Here is a 16,875-nt window from a genome sequence, read left to right as displayed (position 1 = left end):
AAGAAAACTCATTTTCAGTGAAAACATTTTACATTAATCCAAGTAAGAAAACAAAATGATGTGGACAAGATTGAATATCAGGTCTTGAGTATCGCTCGCATTTTAGTGCAAAGCAAGCACGAAAACAAAATGGTGTGGACGAGATTGAATAACATGTCTTGAGTATGCTCGCGTTAAGCCTGAAAAAATGACCTTACTCATGATTATAGGGCTGTACACCGGTCCAAAACCGGACCGGACCTGGACCGGACCTGTTGGGACCGGGACCTGAATTAGGGAATTTTGAGGACCGGAGACCGGACCTGATTCAACAGGTCCGGTTCCGGGTTAGACCTGAACAATCAGGTCCGGTCCGGGTTTGGACCTGAATAGACCTGTTTTCTGATTTTTTTTTTTTTAAAGAAAAAAAACCTGAATAATAACATAAAATCTGAAATTATCAATCACAATTCACAAATACAGAAATACTACATAATTTGTATAAATTGACTAAATTCCCAAGCACCAAAAATACTAAACAATCGCAACCGCAACCACCAGATCTACCACCTTCAAACTAGGTGGTCGCATAGGAAGGTCGGGCAGATCTACCAATAATTATCAATTGCTGGAGTAGTCGCTCGATCTGGTGGTTGTAGCCTCTGGTGTCGCGCGTTCTGGTGGCTGCGGTCGCTGGGATTCGCGCGATTTGGTGGCTGCGGCCGATAGAGTCGCGCGTTCTGGTGGCTGCGGCTGCTGGATCGGAGTCGCGCGATCCGGTGGTCATGGTCTCTTGTGTCGCGCGAGGTTGTTGGCTTGCTACGGACCTGCAGTTCGTCGGAGTCTTCATGGTGGTCACTTGGTGACCAGTGACTTGGTGAGGAGAGAGGTGGTCAGATTGAAGGAAATGAGACCATGGGAGAGAGAGAGGCAGAGATAAACTATAGAGATTGAGAATTAGGGTTGAAATAATAGGATAATATTTACTTCATATTTTTTATAAAAAAAAAAAAAAAAAAAAAAAAAAAAAACATCTATACCGGTTTTCAGGTCCAGACCTGAAAACCCCGGGTTTGGACCTGATCCGGACCGGGACCGGAAAGCTTGAATTTCAAGGACCGGGACCGGACCTGAATCTACAGGTCCGGGTCAGGTCCGGTCCCAACAGGTCCGGGTCAGGTCGGTTTTCAGGTCCGGTCCTGTTTATGTACACCCCTGCTCATGAAAGGCATGTTATTAGAAGACTAAGTGTGTCATAGTCTATACTCTAATGTTCCAAACATAAAAATCAAGCCAAGCATAGCAGAGAGGAGCGTTTGAGAGGCGTAAGATAGCTTTTCAAGCTCCTACTTTCGTCTTCTCTCACTCTGCCACTTCTCTTCTCCCTGCTTCAGATAGCACCCATCTTCCAGAATTAGGGCTTTTTCATTCATCTCAAACATGGTCAGTGCTTCTTCTTAAACTAGATCTTTTCCAGTATTAAATTCCCAATTTTGTTGATGATCTAAATTGCAAAACTAGACTAAAGTTTCGATTTTTAATTCTTTTGTCCTATTTTTTTTTTTAATTTATTTATTTTTTATTTTTCGTAAATTTGTTAGCTAAACATAATAGATTATGAATTGGGTTTGTGTTGTGTTAAATGGGTATTCCTTATTTTTTTTTAGAGGATTCCCATTTGAAATGGGTAGCTTCAATATTAGGGGATTATCATGTTTTCTTTAGTTGGGTGTTACTAGGTTATGCTAATTGATTTGATGATTTTTTTTTTTTTTTTTAAATTCAATTATTGCTTCATCTGATACTAATTACATGGAATTTTGTGGTTGGCAGAACAAACTGGGAAGAGGACATCGTGAGAAACTCCAGCAGTTTATGGCCATTACCGGTGTTAGGTAATGTTTAAGTGGTAGCATCAGTATGCTTCGCCTATGTGCTTTTTACAGATGATTTATAAGTTGGTGAATAATTTAGGGTTTAGGAGATGGCAAAACCTTGTATGAGGCGTTACAATATTATATTGTGAAGACGAGCTGGGTTTTCTGATTTCCGGAGGGGGGGGGGGGAGGGGGTGTGACCCCATGCCTTTTTTTGGGTTAACTTATAATATTTGCAAATTCGCTTTTCCAAATACGTGTTATAGGAGAGAATTGATGTTTTAATGTCTGCTTTGTTATAATGTTTACATATATTATCAAGTTTAATAGTTGATCTTGTAATTCTCTTTGTGATAGTGTAAATGATTACTCCACCAATGCTTTTAACTAAGCTCTCACTCGAGGTAGGTCAAATGTACAATTCCATGTAAGCAGGGGTACTTGCACATTCACACAAGGGGGGGGGGGGGGGGGTCAAATGTACAATTCCATGTAAGAAGGGGTACTTGCACATTCGCACAAAAGGCTCTATTAGCTTGTTTAGTTTACATTTTGAAAATTCCGTAACTCTCAAGCTTGCAATTTTGATTAGAATGTTTCTGAAATAAATCCTTGATAAAATGGGTGCTTACATTGTTTTGGAAATTCCTTTATCCTGCCTAGTTTGCTACAAATTAGATGTGAATTATAGTTTGCATTAAGGAGAGCTCACACCATTAGTATCTGCTGAAAATGGATGTATAATATGTAAATTTGTAATAAAAATGGATTATTGCAATGATCTTTCCTCTTGCGTGGAGATGATATGAATAGTTGGAAATATGCTGGCAAAATCTGGAGCTGGGCAATTGAGTTCACTTTAATTTAATTTTAATTTTTATTTTTTGTGAAGTGTGGTGTGCATAGATCATCAGTGTCTGTGATACTAGATTGAGTAGCAATTAAAGCTTTAGGTATCTTAAAATATCCATCTCTGAACTTATCTGAAGAGACAAAGGAAAGAGACTTTGCTTTACCTTACTAGATTGTGGAACTGACTGAGATATCCTAGAACACAAAAGAGTGCAGTAGAATGAAGTTTTAATGCCTTTTCTTATCAAGGTCTTTTGGGGCTTTTTGGGGGGAGGGGGGGGGGGGGGGGGTAGTAGGATGTATTTTGAATGTTCTCACATTGCACATTTGTTGCTTGCAAGTATATAAGTTGTCTTATAGTTATGTGCTCCTTGTTGTTTGAAAATCATTTTTGTTAAGGGTCCCAAGAATATCAAGCTTTGGATATTATTATGAATGGTCATGCAATTCTAACTTTCTGAGTCCATCATGTTTCAAGAAAAAGTGTCTGGCTTAACCAGTTACCCTTTAATTATTCTCTGCTTCATTAACTTCCTTCCCTATCCAGTTGGCTCTTCGAATTATCCCCTATTTTTTAAATTGAATTGAGGGGGTGGATGTATGTGTGGCTGGGACATTGAGTGTTTTCATTTTTGGCTCCTTTTGGCTTTCCAATTTTAAAAGAGAAAGTACGGAATCAAGTCCGGTACATGTTCATAGGGGTGTCAAAAAAAATCTGAAAATTAGCAGCAGTCTTGTCTTGTTTCATGTGGTTCAAAACTTGAACTATTGGAGAAGTGAAAGGGAGAGAGGGAAGAGGGGGGGGGGGGGGGAGAGGGGGGTGGAGGTGCTTGACCAGATTGGGAGTTGTAACCCTAAATCTTCAAAATCCAAGTTCGTTTGTGGGGATGAGGGTATAAAATAATGTTGAAATAAGCTTGTGTTGTTTTTTTTTTGTTCTTTTTGGCTTATATTGGCCACAAAATATACCGGGGGGGGTGGGGGGTGTTGGGGGACACAATGGGGATGGATAGGTCAAAGTGACTCATTGAAGGCTAAAGTATACTAGTAATGTTAATTTTATATGTTTACTATTTATTAATTATTTTTCTTCCCACATATAAAATGCCCTCTATGTTCTTAGATCCTTTGTACTGCGTACACCAAGATTGATCTAACACTCATGTGGTGGACCTGGTGGCCCTAATATCTAATGAATGTAAGGTCAGAAAACTGAAGTCTTGAAATGTCAAAATGGTCTTAATGTAGAGGAGCCCATCACAAAATAATTTTTATACAGAACATAGTAATTGCTTGTTATTAGAGATGAGTAAACCTACAAAAAATTAAACAAAACTTGTAATCTCATCGATACTGATCAAATTTAGTAAACAGAGCCTAGAGAGGGGATAAGGAACAAGCTAGAAATAAGATTCTTGTATATCTACATTGCACCTTAAAATGTTTGGTTAATAATAATAATAATATAATACAAAGTATATTATGGTGCTTACTGCTCCTGCTAGTTTTCAGTTATCTATGGAAGAGATCATTAGAAATTATATTGTCTTATATAGATAGAAGTAATTGTTCAATAATGTGATGTGATATGCTTAGTTGTGTTTCCTTCCCTATTCTCTTCAATGGGTTTGATAAAAATGGTAGTTGCTATACTGACATAATATATGATTCTTTGTTATGTAGTGAGAAAGTTGCTCATCAAGCACTGAAGGCTGGTGACGGGCATCTAGAAGGAGCACTTGATATTTACTACAGTCAGCCTCAGATTAAGCCATTTACTGATTCTAGGCATTTGGAGGAGCTCTTTAACCGATACAGAGGCATGCCATTTTATACATTTCATTTTTTAATATATTATGTCCTATTTCTGTACTTGTCATCAGTTCCTATGTCTTTTTTTTTTTTTTTTTTTTTTTTTTTTTTTTTTTTTTGATTAACACCTCTTTCAATCTTCATTTCATGCCAACTCATTGATGAACTGCTTTTAACTGTCCGCTGTTTTTTGTACAATGTACCTGTTATGTTTTTCCTTGTAACTTATCCTGACATGCATTGCAGATCCGAATTATGACATGATTATGGCTGATGGTATCTCAAACCTCTGCACTGATCTTCAGGTCTGTTTACAATCAATGGGTTATTTCTCTATTCAGTGGATTGCCTTTGGCTTTATTCAGTAAAACAAATTGTTAACCTTTATTGTTGCTGGTGAATGTTAGACAAAACAGCTAGAGGTTGGCATTCAAAATAGTTGTTTTAAGTATTAATGCTCAATAGTGGATGGTTTTGGATTAAAGAAGTAATTATTTTTTTTTTTAGTATTTGCAAAAACCACTTTATTTTTGCGTAAAGCTAAGGCTAAAACAATGCTTTACCAAAGACTTATATAGACTCCCTAGTTTGAAAAAGATGAGTGAGTGGGTGTAAGAAAGAAGTGGATAATGTAAGAGAGATGAAGTGGTAAGGTTAGTGTGTTAGAAGTTGGGATCCAGTGAGACATGCTTGGGTAACATGCTCAAATGCATCAAGTTTACATCTATAGGGACATCAAATTTACATTTTGAACACATTCAACAAGTATCTCACAATTTATTCAACTAAATCAATAAGAAAAATGGAAAATGGAAAAGAAAGATTAGGGGCATGACTTTTCTTTGTCACATTCCCCAATGTCAACCTCACTTAGCTACAGTACAACATCCTACTCTCCACTCAATTTAGTTACAATACAACATCCCACTCCCCACTCAATTTGCCAGAAACTACTGCCAAAGACAAGTTGGAATGTTTAAAAGACTCAAAACCACATGAACAATGAAATAGAAAATTGCCCAACAATATGAATTTCAACTAAGATACATCAACAATATGAATACTGTAGAATTAATCTCTTAAAATTATAGGTCCATTGCATAGGATGTGGTCAATAGTGTTATAGATATAAAATAGTACCTTTACTATATTACTGGCACAATTATGATCAAAATTTGATTATTGATGAGGGAAATTAGTGTTGCTCCTAATCCTATAAAAAAAAATCTAAATAATTCATATAGTGCATATAGTAATAAGTTAGGGTCGATATGCTCGAAGACTGCAAAAGAATGACACTGCTAGTTCAATACTATGGTAGAGGTTGTTTGATCAACCTAAGACAACTAGACTAAATTAATAGGCAAAGGCCAAAGCTAACACGGATGAAAACCAAGAAATTAAACACTAGGGGCTTAAATTGGGGGCCAAGGTCAAGCTAATTAAGTATGGATCATATGGGTGCAAACAAACTTATGCACTACTTAACCATTTCCCTAAAGCATTAAACATGATTTATCATTTTATCCAAATATACTAGGGGTAAATCAAAGTCTTAAATTAGTTAATATCTCAACCAAGGCCACAATCTTATTTCAACCTAAGTCAATAGTCCAAAATTACTCCAAGAATGATCAATTTGCATGCTAAGAATTGGAAGGAAATTCCAGCACGTATAATCAAGTTTAGCAAGAAAAACCCTAAAATCCCACATGCATCAAGTTAATCCATTACCATACTGAAGTACTCACTATCTTGGTTTTAAAAAGCACGCCTAGGCGCGCCTCGCTCCCAGGCTCTCTTGGAAATGGGCTAGCTAGGTGAGGGGCGCGCCTCGTGCGCCTCAAAGCGCCTTTGGTAAGGCGTGCCTTTGCGCCTCAAGAGATTTAAGTTATAAATTGAAGAATGATGGACATTTTTTCAAATTTAGACTACCTTAGCTTTACATATATCATTATTTAATTTATTAAGAATCTTTTGAATTGCTATTAAGTACACTCAAAGTAAAAAATAATTTGAAATAAATTACAAATACATTCGCCTTGCATACAAAAGGCGCGCGCCTTTGCCTTGCGCCTCGTGCCTAGGTTGCAAGGACCATTTGCGCCTTGGTGCGCCTTGCGCCTTTTAAAACTAAGCTCACTATGCATATCCTTAATCAACACATAAGAAATTCTTTAGTAGTATTCATGCTTATACAAGGTCCTATGTCAATGAATTTTCCAAGCTTAGCAATATCAAGCTAAGTTGATGACATATCTAAAGAAATTCTAAGTAAGAGCGAAAGACATTAAGTAACAAGCAAGTTAAGTAAGATAGTAACCTAATATTAAACTGGAAAGATAGAAGGTTAAGCATAAGATTGGTGAAGTAGAGCAAGTATCAAAGAAAAGTAAGAGAGAGTCTTAAGAAGGTTACTAAAATGCTTCATCAAATTTTCAAAAGATTGAAAATAACTCTCAAAAAAGTAGCCTAATTAAGGGTTTCTCTTTAATTGATAAGTTATCAAAACTAATCTAATTTTAAAATGTCTTTATTACAAGAGAGCTCATGAGGTGCAAATAGTACCCAAAAAAATTAAGTAAATCATGTTAGAAAAAAGGGTAGCTATTTGGGCAAACTTCAGGGTAGGGTCGGTCGAACCATGTGATGGTTCAGCCGAACATTCTTTGTTTGGCAAACCACCCCCAATCTAATGGTTGAAGAATTTCCTCGAACTGATGGTAGGTGAACCCGAGTTATTTTGAGGATTTGGTGTTCGGCTGAGACTTGGTTTTTTGTCCTCTTGTGCAAATTTGTTGGCTAACTTCTTAAGGGGTTTGCGAACTTTAAACTGTTGCATTTGTAGTCTAAGTCATAAACTCTGTTTGGGCGAATCTTCACATGCATCAAGTTAATCTATAATATTGCATTGGTATTTGGTAGTCAAAGTCAAGAGCTCTGTTTGTGTCAATCTGGGGGAAAGTCTGAATAATGTAGAGAGACGAACATCTAACCTAAAGGGAGAAAGCTGTGAACTAGAGAGAGAATCTCAAATAGAACTATAGTGGAAATTTGGCCTTTTAATGTTGATTATATTTCAAGTGCCATGTGTTTGCTTTATTTATAGCTTCAAGAAGCTTGATAAATCTTACGTTCTTAACTGTTTCTCACCTTAAGGAGGCTTCTCAATTAAGCCTATGTCTGCATATATGTGCTGTTTTTTTTTTTTTTTTTTTTTTTTTTTTTTTTTTTTTTTTTTTTGTTGTTGTTGTTGTTGTTGTTGTTGTTGTTGTTGTTGTTGTCTCACTAAATTCCAGTTTTACACTAAAATGATTCAATGAACTTTCTATTGTTGCAGGTTGATCCTCAAGATATTGTCATGGTAACCTCTTAAATCTGTACTCAGTGTGTTCATCTTTCTTTGGGGAAATGCATTCAAAAATACTCTTTAATATACGGGAAGAAGCTGTTGTGTCAATTTTACGTTTGTTTTTGGATAAAAGAGATTTATTTATATTGGCAATTTGTTCTATGTTGCTTAGAGTTGTCATTCTGTGAAAGTGCTTATGTTACAGCATATGACTTGAACTAGTTGAAACAAGCAATCCATTATAAACTTCGACCCTGTAACTACTTGTATAAGACTAGACTGTTTTTACAAAGTTTAAGTAGACAACATGTAGGCCTTGTTTGTTTGCTATGAGAATCAACTTCCCATGGTAATTTACAATTTATGGGAAATTATTTCCCTAATCTAATTCCTAGGATATTGCTTTAGTTTGTTTGGTTAGTACTAAAGAAATTACAATTTCCTCCATTTTGCACTTTTTGGAATAACCAAACAACATAGCTCTAGTGTATCTCCTAGGTATTTTGAGTACCTATAAGGATTTGGTGCAACCAAACAAGCATTTAATTATTTTGCTTATTATGCATTACTATTTCTTTGTTATGGGAATGAAGCGCGGTAACATTGAGTTAACAGATTGATTTCTCTTGTTGTCATGCCTTTTGGATCCCCAACACTTTGACATGTACTATGCTAAGTTATCATGTTCTGAAAAGAGCTAATTGCATTTCAAGGGTTATGTTACTTTGACTCTTATCTCACTTTAAGAATTCATGTCGGGCTCAGTAGTAGTTGCCATAGTTATACTTTGATATGGTGTATGACCTCTAAATTCTATATTGTATTTGGCAATTGTTATTAAAATATTAATAGAAAGTAACCCCTACATGCTCTGTAATTTACCCTAAACTAAGAAGTTTGATGAAATCCACATTACCTCCTATGTTACAGCCACAGAACCATCTGTATTCATCTTTTCTTTAATTTTCACATAAGGGGTGATTTTGTAAATAAAGGTTCCTCTTAAAAAGTGGTGATTTTAATAAACCTCCAATTAACGGTGGGTTTTGGTAAATTCTCATTGACATTGTGTATGGGCGGTTGTGTGAATATGAGCTAAAGGCATATTTAAATTTATGCATTACCTCCACCAATTATAACATTTGGATTTTTACACTATTCAACTAATTTAACCGTCATTTATTATTAATACCTAAGAAGCATATAGTCATGTTGGATCTTGTTATTTGGCTCGATTCTTATTTTCTTTTTATTTTTACCAAAGGCTCGATTCTTATTTTCAAAATATCAACTTTTTATAAATTTTACTTAAAGATAATTAAACATATTAAATGATAAAAGTTGTGCATGAGCAAGTGTGGAACTCCAAATGTTGAAATTAAAAAATAACATAAGTACTTGTTAGTGTCAGTTTAAAGGATAACACCTTCATTTATAGGGGCATTTGGTAGATTTTACAATATTGTATAGCTACAATCCTGTAAATGACTTTTGACCATTATCTCCATTGTATGGTTGCTTCAGTTGGTCATCTCTTGGCATATGAAGGCTGCTACGATGTGTGAATATTCAAAGCAGGAGTTTATTGGTGGATTGCAATCACTAGGGCAAGTGTTGGTTATTCTTTTGGTTTGATCATCATCTTCTTCTCAAACATAATCAAAGCTCACCTTTTTTTTTTTTTTTTTTTTTTTTATTTTTTTGCTGCAGCAGAATTGACTCTATGGAGAAGTTCAGGGAAAAAATACCATACATTCGTTCTGAGCTGAAAGATGATCGTATGTGGCTGATTTTTCCTGTTTTGTTTCTATGTCACTTAATTTTGTTTCTATATTTGCAATTTCCAAAGATAGTCATTTCTTTTTCTGCTGTTTAGATAATCTATGCTTATCTTCAACTGTGCAGAAAAGTTTCGTGATATATACATCTTTGCATTTGGGTGGGCTAAGGAAAAGGTAATTAGTTTGTAATATTGTTTATATGGTTACTAGTCAGTTATGGAGTCTGATGCATCAATAAAATTTTAGTACAAGTGTCTTCAGGGTTAGTTTCTCCATGGTATTAATTTCTATTGGCTGATTTTGATAATTGAGGGCGTCAAGGTTTATTTATTTTTTCTTCTTTCTTTCATATGATGCTGGACTTATAAGCAATTAAGCACTAGCTTATTGTATAGATACTCTGAGTTGCTCTGAATATGTTAATTAATTGAGCACCATATATTTTGCAATTTCAGGGTCAAAAGTCTCTGGCGTTGGATACAGCAATTGGGATGTGGCAACTACTATTTGCTGAGAAACATTGGCCTTTAATTGATCACTGGTGTGAGTTTTTGCAGGTAATTTATGTGGGAAGAAGAGATTGAAATATGCAAACTCCTTTGTTCATTTTACCATTCAATGTTAATTTGGTCCAGTAGCATCACCTTGAGTTTCTGCTCCTGAAATCTCAGTTGTAAGATCCTTTTAGTTTGTAAGGCTCCCTGTTTATTCTTGACATTTCTCTGATTATGTCTGTATGTTGTATAACTATGCTCGTTTATAGTCTGTTTCTTATGAGTCAAACACTTATTATTCTTTTGGTTTTTGGATTACGATGAACTAAATTAAATAGGCTCATTGGATTTTTTGTATTTCACATGTATGGTAATGTAGCAAATCTTTATTGGCTAGTTGTATATTGGATCAAGGGTCAATTGAAATTTAGTTTTTACTTATTATGATGCGGTACAAGTTCTTTCTGGTGAAGTGCATTTTACTTTTGACATCAACTAGTCCTGTAAGTGACCTGCAACTATCTTTTTCTGTGTGAATGTCTCTGAAGTCAACCTTGTGGACTGAGTGTAGTTATTAGCAAAACTTCATGATAGCCTAGTGGGATGGGTTGTAAAACTCCAGCTTCTGAGAATTGTTTTGAATCTAAGGTTGTGAAGTAGGAAACTGGGAAAGCTATTTAGGATCTAAACATTTATGTTTGCGCTCTGAAGTATCTAGATACTTGTGTGGATGATGCCCCCGAGTTTGAATTGGCTGGTCAGGCTTTATTGACCATGGAATGGGTATCTCTATTAGTTGTTGACTTGTAGAGCTAAATTCTGAATTATTGGTCTATTTTTCCTGACCAAGAAAGTACAGTGCTAGTTATTCATAAATTGATGAATATACTCCAATTGTGTACATTATGGCTGACACTGTCTTTGATTCTAGGCCCGGCATAATAAGGCAATTTCAAGAGACACCTGGGCTCAACTGCTGGAGTTTGTAAGAGTAAGAAGTAACCTTTGTTTTGCAATATTTTCCTCTGATTTTGATAAGATTATTTTTTATTGTGCCACTGCATTTTCTTGGATCTAATTTTCTGGGAAATTGTTGTGGTGTTCATATTTTTGAAGTTGTGCTATCTGCATCTCCTGTTTTACTGTATCTATTCAGCTGATTAGCTTTTATGTTCAAGCTGATTCCTCTAACAGATGTCCAGTTTATCAGTCTTACTAGGAGTCACGTTTGGTGTAATTTACATTATAATAAGCGTTGCTTACCTTACATGACCTGCATGATGTTCATAGAATAGAACCTTTCTATTGGGTGCTTCCTTTGCTGAACACTTAGTTTTGATAAAATTGGTTATCTTCTTACTGGTGTTGCAGATAGTAGATCCACAATTATCGAATTATGACGCTGAGGGTGCTTGGCCATATCTTATCGATGAATTTGTTGAATATTTGTATGAGAATGGCGTCATCCAGAGAGGTTAATGATGGAAATTAGAAAGTGATTGGTTAGTTGGTCAGATTTCCTTGGGGCAGTATAATTGTTTCTTCAGAAATATTTGAACGATTGAACACTAGTGCTCCATTACATTCTTAGCAGGTATTCCAACTGTGGATGAAAATAGAAAGTTGGGAAAATGAGCATTGGCTTTCCTTGGAAGTGCGCGTCTTGTGTTGTTCATATGGTGTCTTTATATTTGTACCCATACCATTGAATTCAAATTTTACTGTGTTGAATCTATTGCAATGTTGAATTGAAAGTCTCATTTTCTGTATCTTGGTTAGAGTTCTTTGTGATGATGTTTGTGGTTGAGCTGAGATAAACTGTAGCTGGTTATGGGCCTCCGAAGTATTATACTCCCTCCCTTTTTTTTTTTTTGCATCACTTGTTAATGTACGGAGTTTAGGAGAATGAATTTGGTACTATAATATAAAAATGAGTAGATGAATAATTTATTTTGGTAAATGCAATATGGGGACTAGGGATCATGAAAGTAAAAGTATGAGAGAGAGATTAATGGGGGGCCATGACAGAGAAAGATGATAAATTATATTAGTGGGATTCAAAGTAAGAGAAAGAAATAATTAAGGGTTTTTTCTATATGGTAACCATGTTTATTTCACTTTTCTACGTTGTGTCCGACCATATATCACTTTCCACACTGTAACCCCAATATACATTTTGTTTCCATTCGGTAACATTGTTGTTATTTTACCGTTAAAAATTTCCATTAGTGGAGCCCACTTTCCATTTATTATTATTTTAATTGATTTGCGCGTTGAAAAATGTTTTGTTAAGGGTTTTGGGAGCTTTTTTAGTCCTTAAGGAACCAAATTGAGCTTATCTTTGGAGAAAAAAAAAATCTTTAGATGCCTTGTTTTGCTTATTAAGAAATGTCCAGATTAATGTGTTCATGTTTAAATACGCAAAACGAGGCATATTAATTTTGACCCTTAAGGTTCAAAATAACCCCAAAACCTATAACGGAATAATTCCTAGCGCACAAATCGATAAAAAAATATTAATAAATGGAAAGTGCGCCGAGTAACAAAATTTTTTATCGGCGGGATAATGGCAAGGTTATCGTATACTCCCTCCATTTTTAAATACTTGCTCCATTTTTCTTGGGCACGTATGTCGATGCTAATCTTTGATCAATTATATTTTTAATTATCAATAAGTATAAATTCTAACAATTAAAAATTAATAATCTATTCATTGAGACGATTCCAACAAGTACCCACAAGACTATATTTTTTCTTATGTATAAATCACAAACATTAGTCAAAGTAGGACAAATGGATAGTGTAAAAAATAAAAATGGAACAAGTATTTAAAAACGGAGGAAGTAGAAACAAAATGTATATTTGGGTTCCAGTGTGGGAAGTGATATATGTTGGGGCACAACGTACAAAAACCCAATAATAAAATATAGCAGTATAAAGTTATTATATATAAAAGTGATGCAAATAAAAAAAAAAAACATCCATAAAATGAAAGTGATGCAAATAAAAAAAAAAGAGGGAGTACTTCGTAGTAAATTTTATCTAATAAATTTTCTAATGACTTTTACGGAGTAACAATCACTATATCAATGGACACAAGGATTACGCTATCTTTCATAGATACTATTATAGGTACTTTGAAGAACATGTGATAAAATAAAAAAAAATTATACACCCGGATGTAAGGTGCTTCCAAAGTATGGTCGATGACACAAGAATGGGATAATATAAACTTTTTGGACAAGCTCCACTCTAAAGATCCTCTTGGATTAAAATTCTATTTATACCACTCTTGCTATCACTCAACATCGCCAAAATAGTATTACTTTTTAGGTAGATGGTTGGGGTAAACGAGATTATCCATGCATATACCGTAAATAAACTTGTTTATCATATAGCTTGTTTAACTGGCGTTTTTAGTTTGTCGTTAATTTTTTACTTTCTCTCTCCTCCTTCAACCTTTCATTTTAAGGCTAAACAAAGCAAAACAAAGATTGTTGAAATCAATGGAAAAGGGAAAGTGACAAGAGGAAAATGCATGTCGTTTTCTACCCTTTCCCCAAGCCAAACTAAATTTGTAAACACCTAACTAACCTTATATGAATATAGGGTAAGTTAAGGGTCGGTCCCAAGGGAATGCAATGATGAAAACTAAAGTCTAAGTCAAGCTACCTCGGAGTCGAAAATGAGATATTGGTTGGTACTAAAATGAACTAGATCAAATTCAAAAAATAATCAAAGGTCTAAACACTAGGGATATGGGTTCCACATGCAAAATCAATGATAATGCTAGATTAAAGCTCAATCAATTAATTCAAGAATTGCAATGGACAAACAATAGTAGCAATCAAGAGAGTTCAAATACTATCTCCTATAGGCCAATCTAGTGGTCACTATGAAAGGCAAACCAAGAAGAATCATAAGCAAACTCAATCAATTAGAGCAACCTTTAAATCAATTGGTCATGTCATTAAGAGTTGCAATGCAATCTAGATTAATCTTATAGGGTGATCAATCCTAATCTAATCAATCTCATGCAAAACTATGTCAACCAATTTAATTGCAACAAATCAACCAATCAAAGAGCATCAACTAGCATTTCCATTAATCAAACATGCTTCCCCCTTTCCCTAGCAACTAATCTACTCACTAATCATGGTGAAATTCAAGAACAAATAACTAGAAATTGCATTGATCATCATTCTATATCAAAATCTAATAGAAATCAAAGTATTCAATATTATCAAACACAAATCCAAGAAAAACAAACATCAAGCAAAAGAATCAAATAACAAGTAAGTAAAAGATGAAAGAAAGAAGAGAATCTCACTAAAATTGATGAAGAATTCCAAACTTGATTGATCAAATGTTGAGTTACAAATCCAAAACCAAGAACTTCTCTCTAACTTCTCTCTCTAAAACTAAGCTAATGAAAATTATCCAAAAGTTAGATTCAAAAAGGAAATACAATTCTATTTATAGGCTAAGAAGAAAACGGCAGCTCCCGCGGTCTTTCTCGATAAGCCCGCGCCCGCGGAAAAATGGGTACGGAACCCTCCGCGGGCTGCCTGGGCAGAACCCGCGCCCGCGCCCAAAGGCTGATTAGGGGAGCCGCGGTCTCTTTGAGCGGAGAGACCTCTCCAAATTTCCCGCGCCCGCGGAGAGACCGCGGGGCAACCGCGGCTAGTTCCTGCCAACTTTTGGCATTTTTGAACAATGAGAGCCCACGCCCGCGGCTTGAAGTCCCGCGCCCGCGGCCTTGTGGAAAGCCATGGAGACCTCTCCGAGGTCTCTCCAAGGCCTCTCTAAGCCCTCTCTAGCCAAATGCTTCTTCCTTGCTTGATCATTGAGGTCCCGAATTGCATCCTTTGCCAAGGTGAATCTCACAATACCTACACAAGTAAACAAAGGAAGGAAATAAAAGGGAAAAAGAGCAAAATAAAGGAAAAACACGATAAAAACACGAGAAACATAAAGAAAGAGGAAAAAGGAGAAACTAAAGGAAAAATGGCCAAAACTAAAAGAAGAAAGCAACAAAATGGACTAGAAATAACCTAAAAGACTACCTTATGAGTGCCATAAATGACACTCATCAGAAAGCTCACCTTTTCTTCGGGAATAATCTTGCCCTTTATTTCTCCATTTGATCTTAGGGTTTATGTTTAATTTTGACGGCAAAGTTGTTAGAAATGGTGGTATTGGTGATGGTATGACTTAAAGAAGAAGATAAAGTCGGGTGGAAATAGGAGAAAGAATAAAATGAAGGTGGGAAAAGAGAAGGAAACGAGAGCAAAAGAGTCGCCAACAAGTTTTAGGAACTTGTAAACCGTTCACAGAGTGAAGGTTATACCCCTTCACGATCCATGAGAACGCTAACCCATAGTGGTTTGAAACCATGACTGAATATTCGGGGATGAAGGTACGAATCCAACCTAAAAGAGATTGAACCCGCCCTATAAATAGGCCTCTACTTTATTCTTCTCATATTCATATGCGCTTTCTGACTAACATGCAATCATTAGGTTAATCATAAACCTGTTTAATCTCTGTTGGTTGAATGTTAATGCACAAATAAATCTATTATTGGCGATCACTGAATCATCAGCCTAAACCAAATTATTAATTATCTTATTAGGCGTGATTTCAAGTACAAATTCTCTTTAAACCTGCAGAAAAGGCGTGATCAAACGATAACAATAATATACATATCAAGAAACATGATAATATTGACACAACAATCATCATCATCATAATCTCATTAAAGCATAGTATTAATAGCAAGATCCTAGGCATGGTACAATGATTAATAACAAACCCTAGCATGTCACTAAACAATATAGATCAAAGCTTTAATCCTAACATGGTACTAGCATGATAAAAAGAATATGAAGCACCATAAACATGATTCTGATAGCAATAAAAACAACCTAACATGATACTAGGAATTAAATAAATAAATCTAAGCATGCTTTCTAAAGAAGAAAGTAAGCTAATTACTTACTTTGATGCCTCGTACCTCTTTCTAATAACAAAATACACGCGTTAGTAAACTTTAATAAAATATTAAATAATAAATCTAATCAAAGAATTGAAATAGGATTTGAGACCAAACCCTCAGAAATTATCAACCTTTCACGTCTAGGGCGAAGGCAACTTCGAACTTGGCTAGGTATGTCAAGAACTAATGAATGCCGAATTGTGTATTTTGAAAAGGCTAGCTAGAAAGCAAGAAAGAGAAAGAACAAGCTAATGCTTAAGAGAGAGAGAGAGAATTAGAGAATTCTAGGTGATTGTTGATGATTGAAAACGGAGGATCAAGGACCCTGTTTATAAAAAAATAGTCCGAAAACGATAGAAAATACTTTAAGTTCCATAAGGAATAAAACTGGCCCCTGTCGTGAACGACAGCGACAGGGTCCAGCGCTAAACGACAGGCCTGTCGCATGGCGACATCCATGTTGTTTGGCGTTGATTAAAAAGCCTAAATGCACTTTGTACGTGGAATCCCCTTCTTAATATGATTAAGTAGTAAGCTCCCCGTTTATCAATTAAAATCAGTTTTATCATAAAATACTTATTTTATTCCAAATAAAACTCTTTAAAAACTAATTATCAATCCTAATTCCATTAGGATTTAAAAGAACCTTCTAGACTATTCTAGAAGACTATAGTCAATCCTAATAACTTTAGTAATGATAAATAATAATAGGACTTCCTCTAGATCATTG

The 16,875-nt window shown here is 35.3% G+C and overlaps 1 protein-coding gene across 3 annotated transcripts; it reads left to right on the top strand.

The window, feature by feature from the left end:
• Nucleotides 1-1,228: 1,228 nt before the first annotated feature.
• On the top strand, nucleotides 1,229-11,916 carry LOC145593570 (uncharacterized). Of its 3 annotated transcripts, XM_081649838.1 has the most exons (12): nucleotides 1,229-1,422; nucleotides 1,813-1,874; nucleotides 4,392-4,528; nucleotides 4,767-4,825; nucleotides 7,861-7,884; nucleotides 9,397-9,479; nucleotides 9,583-9,650; nucleotides 9,778-9,827; nucleotides 10,109-10,210; nucleotides 11,079-11,138; nucleotides 11,519-11,649; nucleotides 11,742-11,916. In XM_081649838.1, exons 1-11 carry the CDS (start codon nucleotides 1,420-1,422, stop codon nucleotides 11,624-11,626), a joined length of 756 nt encoding a protein of 251 aa, XP_081505964.1. In that variant the 5' UTR covers nucleotides 1,229-1,419; the 3' UTR covers nucleotides 11,627-11,649; nucleotides 11,742-11,916. The 3 variants fall into 3 exon arrangements, with proteins under 3 accessions (XP_081505964.1, XP_081505965.1, XP_081505963.1); XM_081649839.1 differs by having other exon boundaries at nucleotides 1,231-1,422; nucleotides 9,586-9,650; nucleotides 11,519-11,916; XM_081649837.1 differs by having other exon boundaries at nucleotides 1,231-1,422; nucleotides 11,519-11,916.
• The last annotated feature ends 4,959 nt before the right edge of the window (nucleotides 11,917-16,875 follow it).

The sequence above is a fragment of the Chenopodium album genome, chromosome 19, assembly GCF_948465745.1.
Source record: "Chenopodium album chromosome 19, dcCheAlbu1.1, whole genome shotgun sequence".
Lineage (NCBI taxonomy): Eukaryota > Viridiplantae > Streptophyta > Magnoliopsida > Caryophyllales > Amaranthaceae > Chenopodium > Chenopodium album.
The sequence above is the reverse complement of the archived record's forward strand: the minus strand, read 5'-3'. Positions and strand labels throughout refer to the sequence as shown.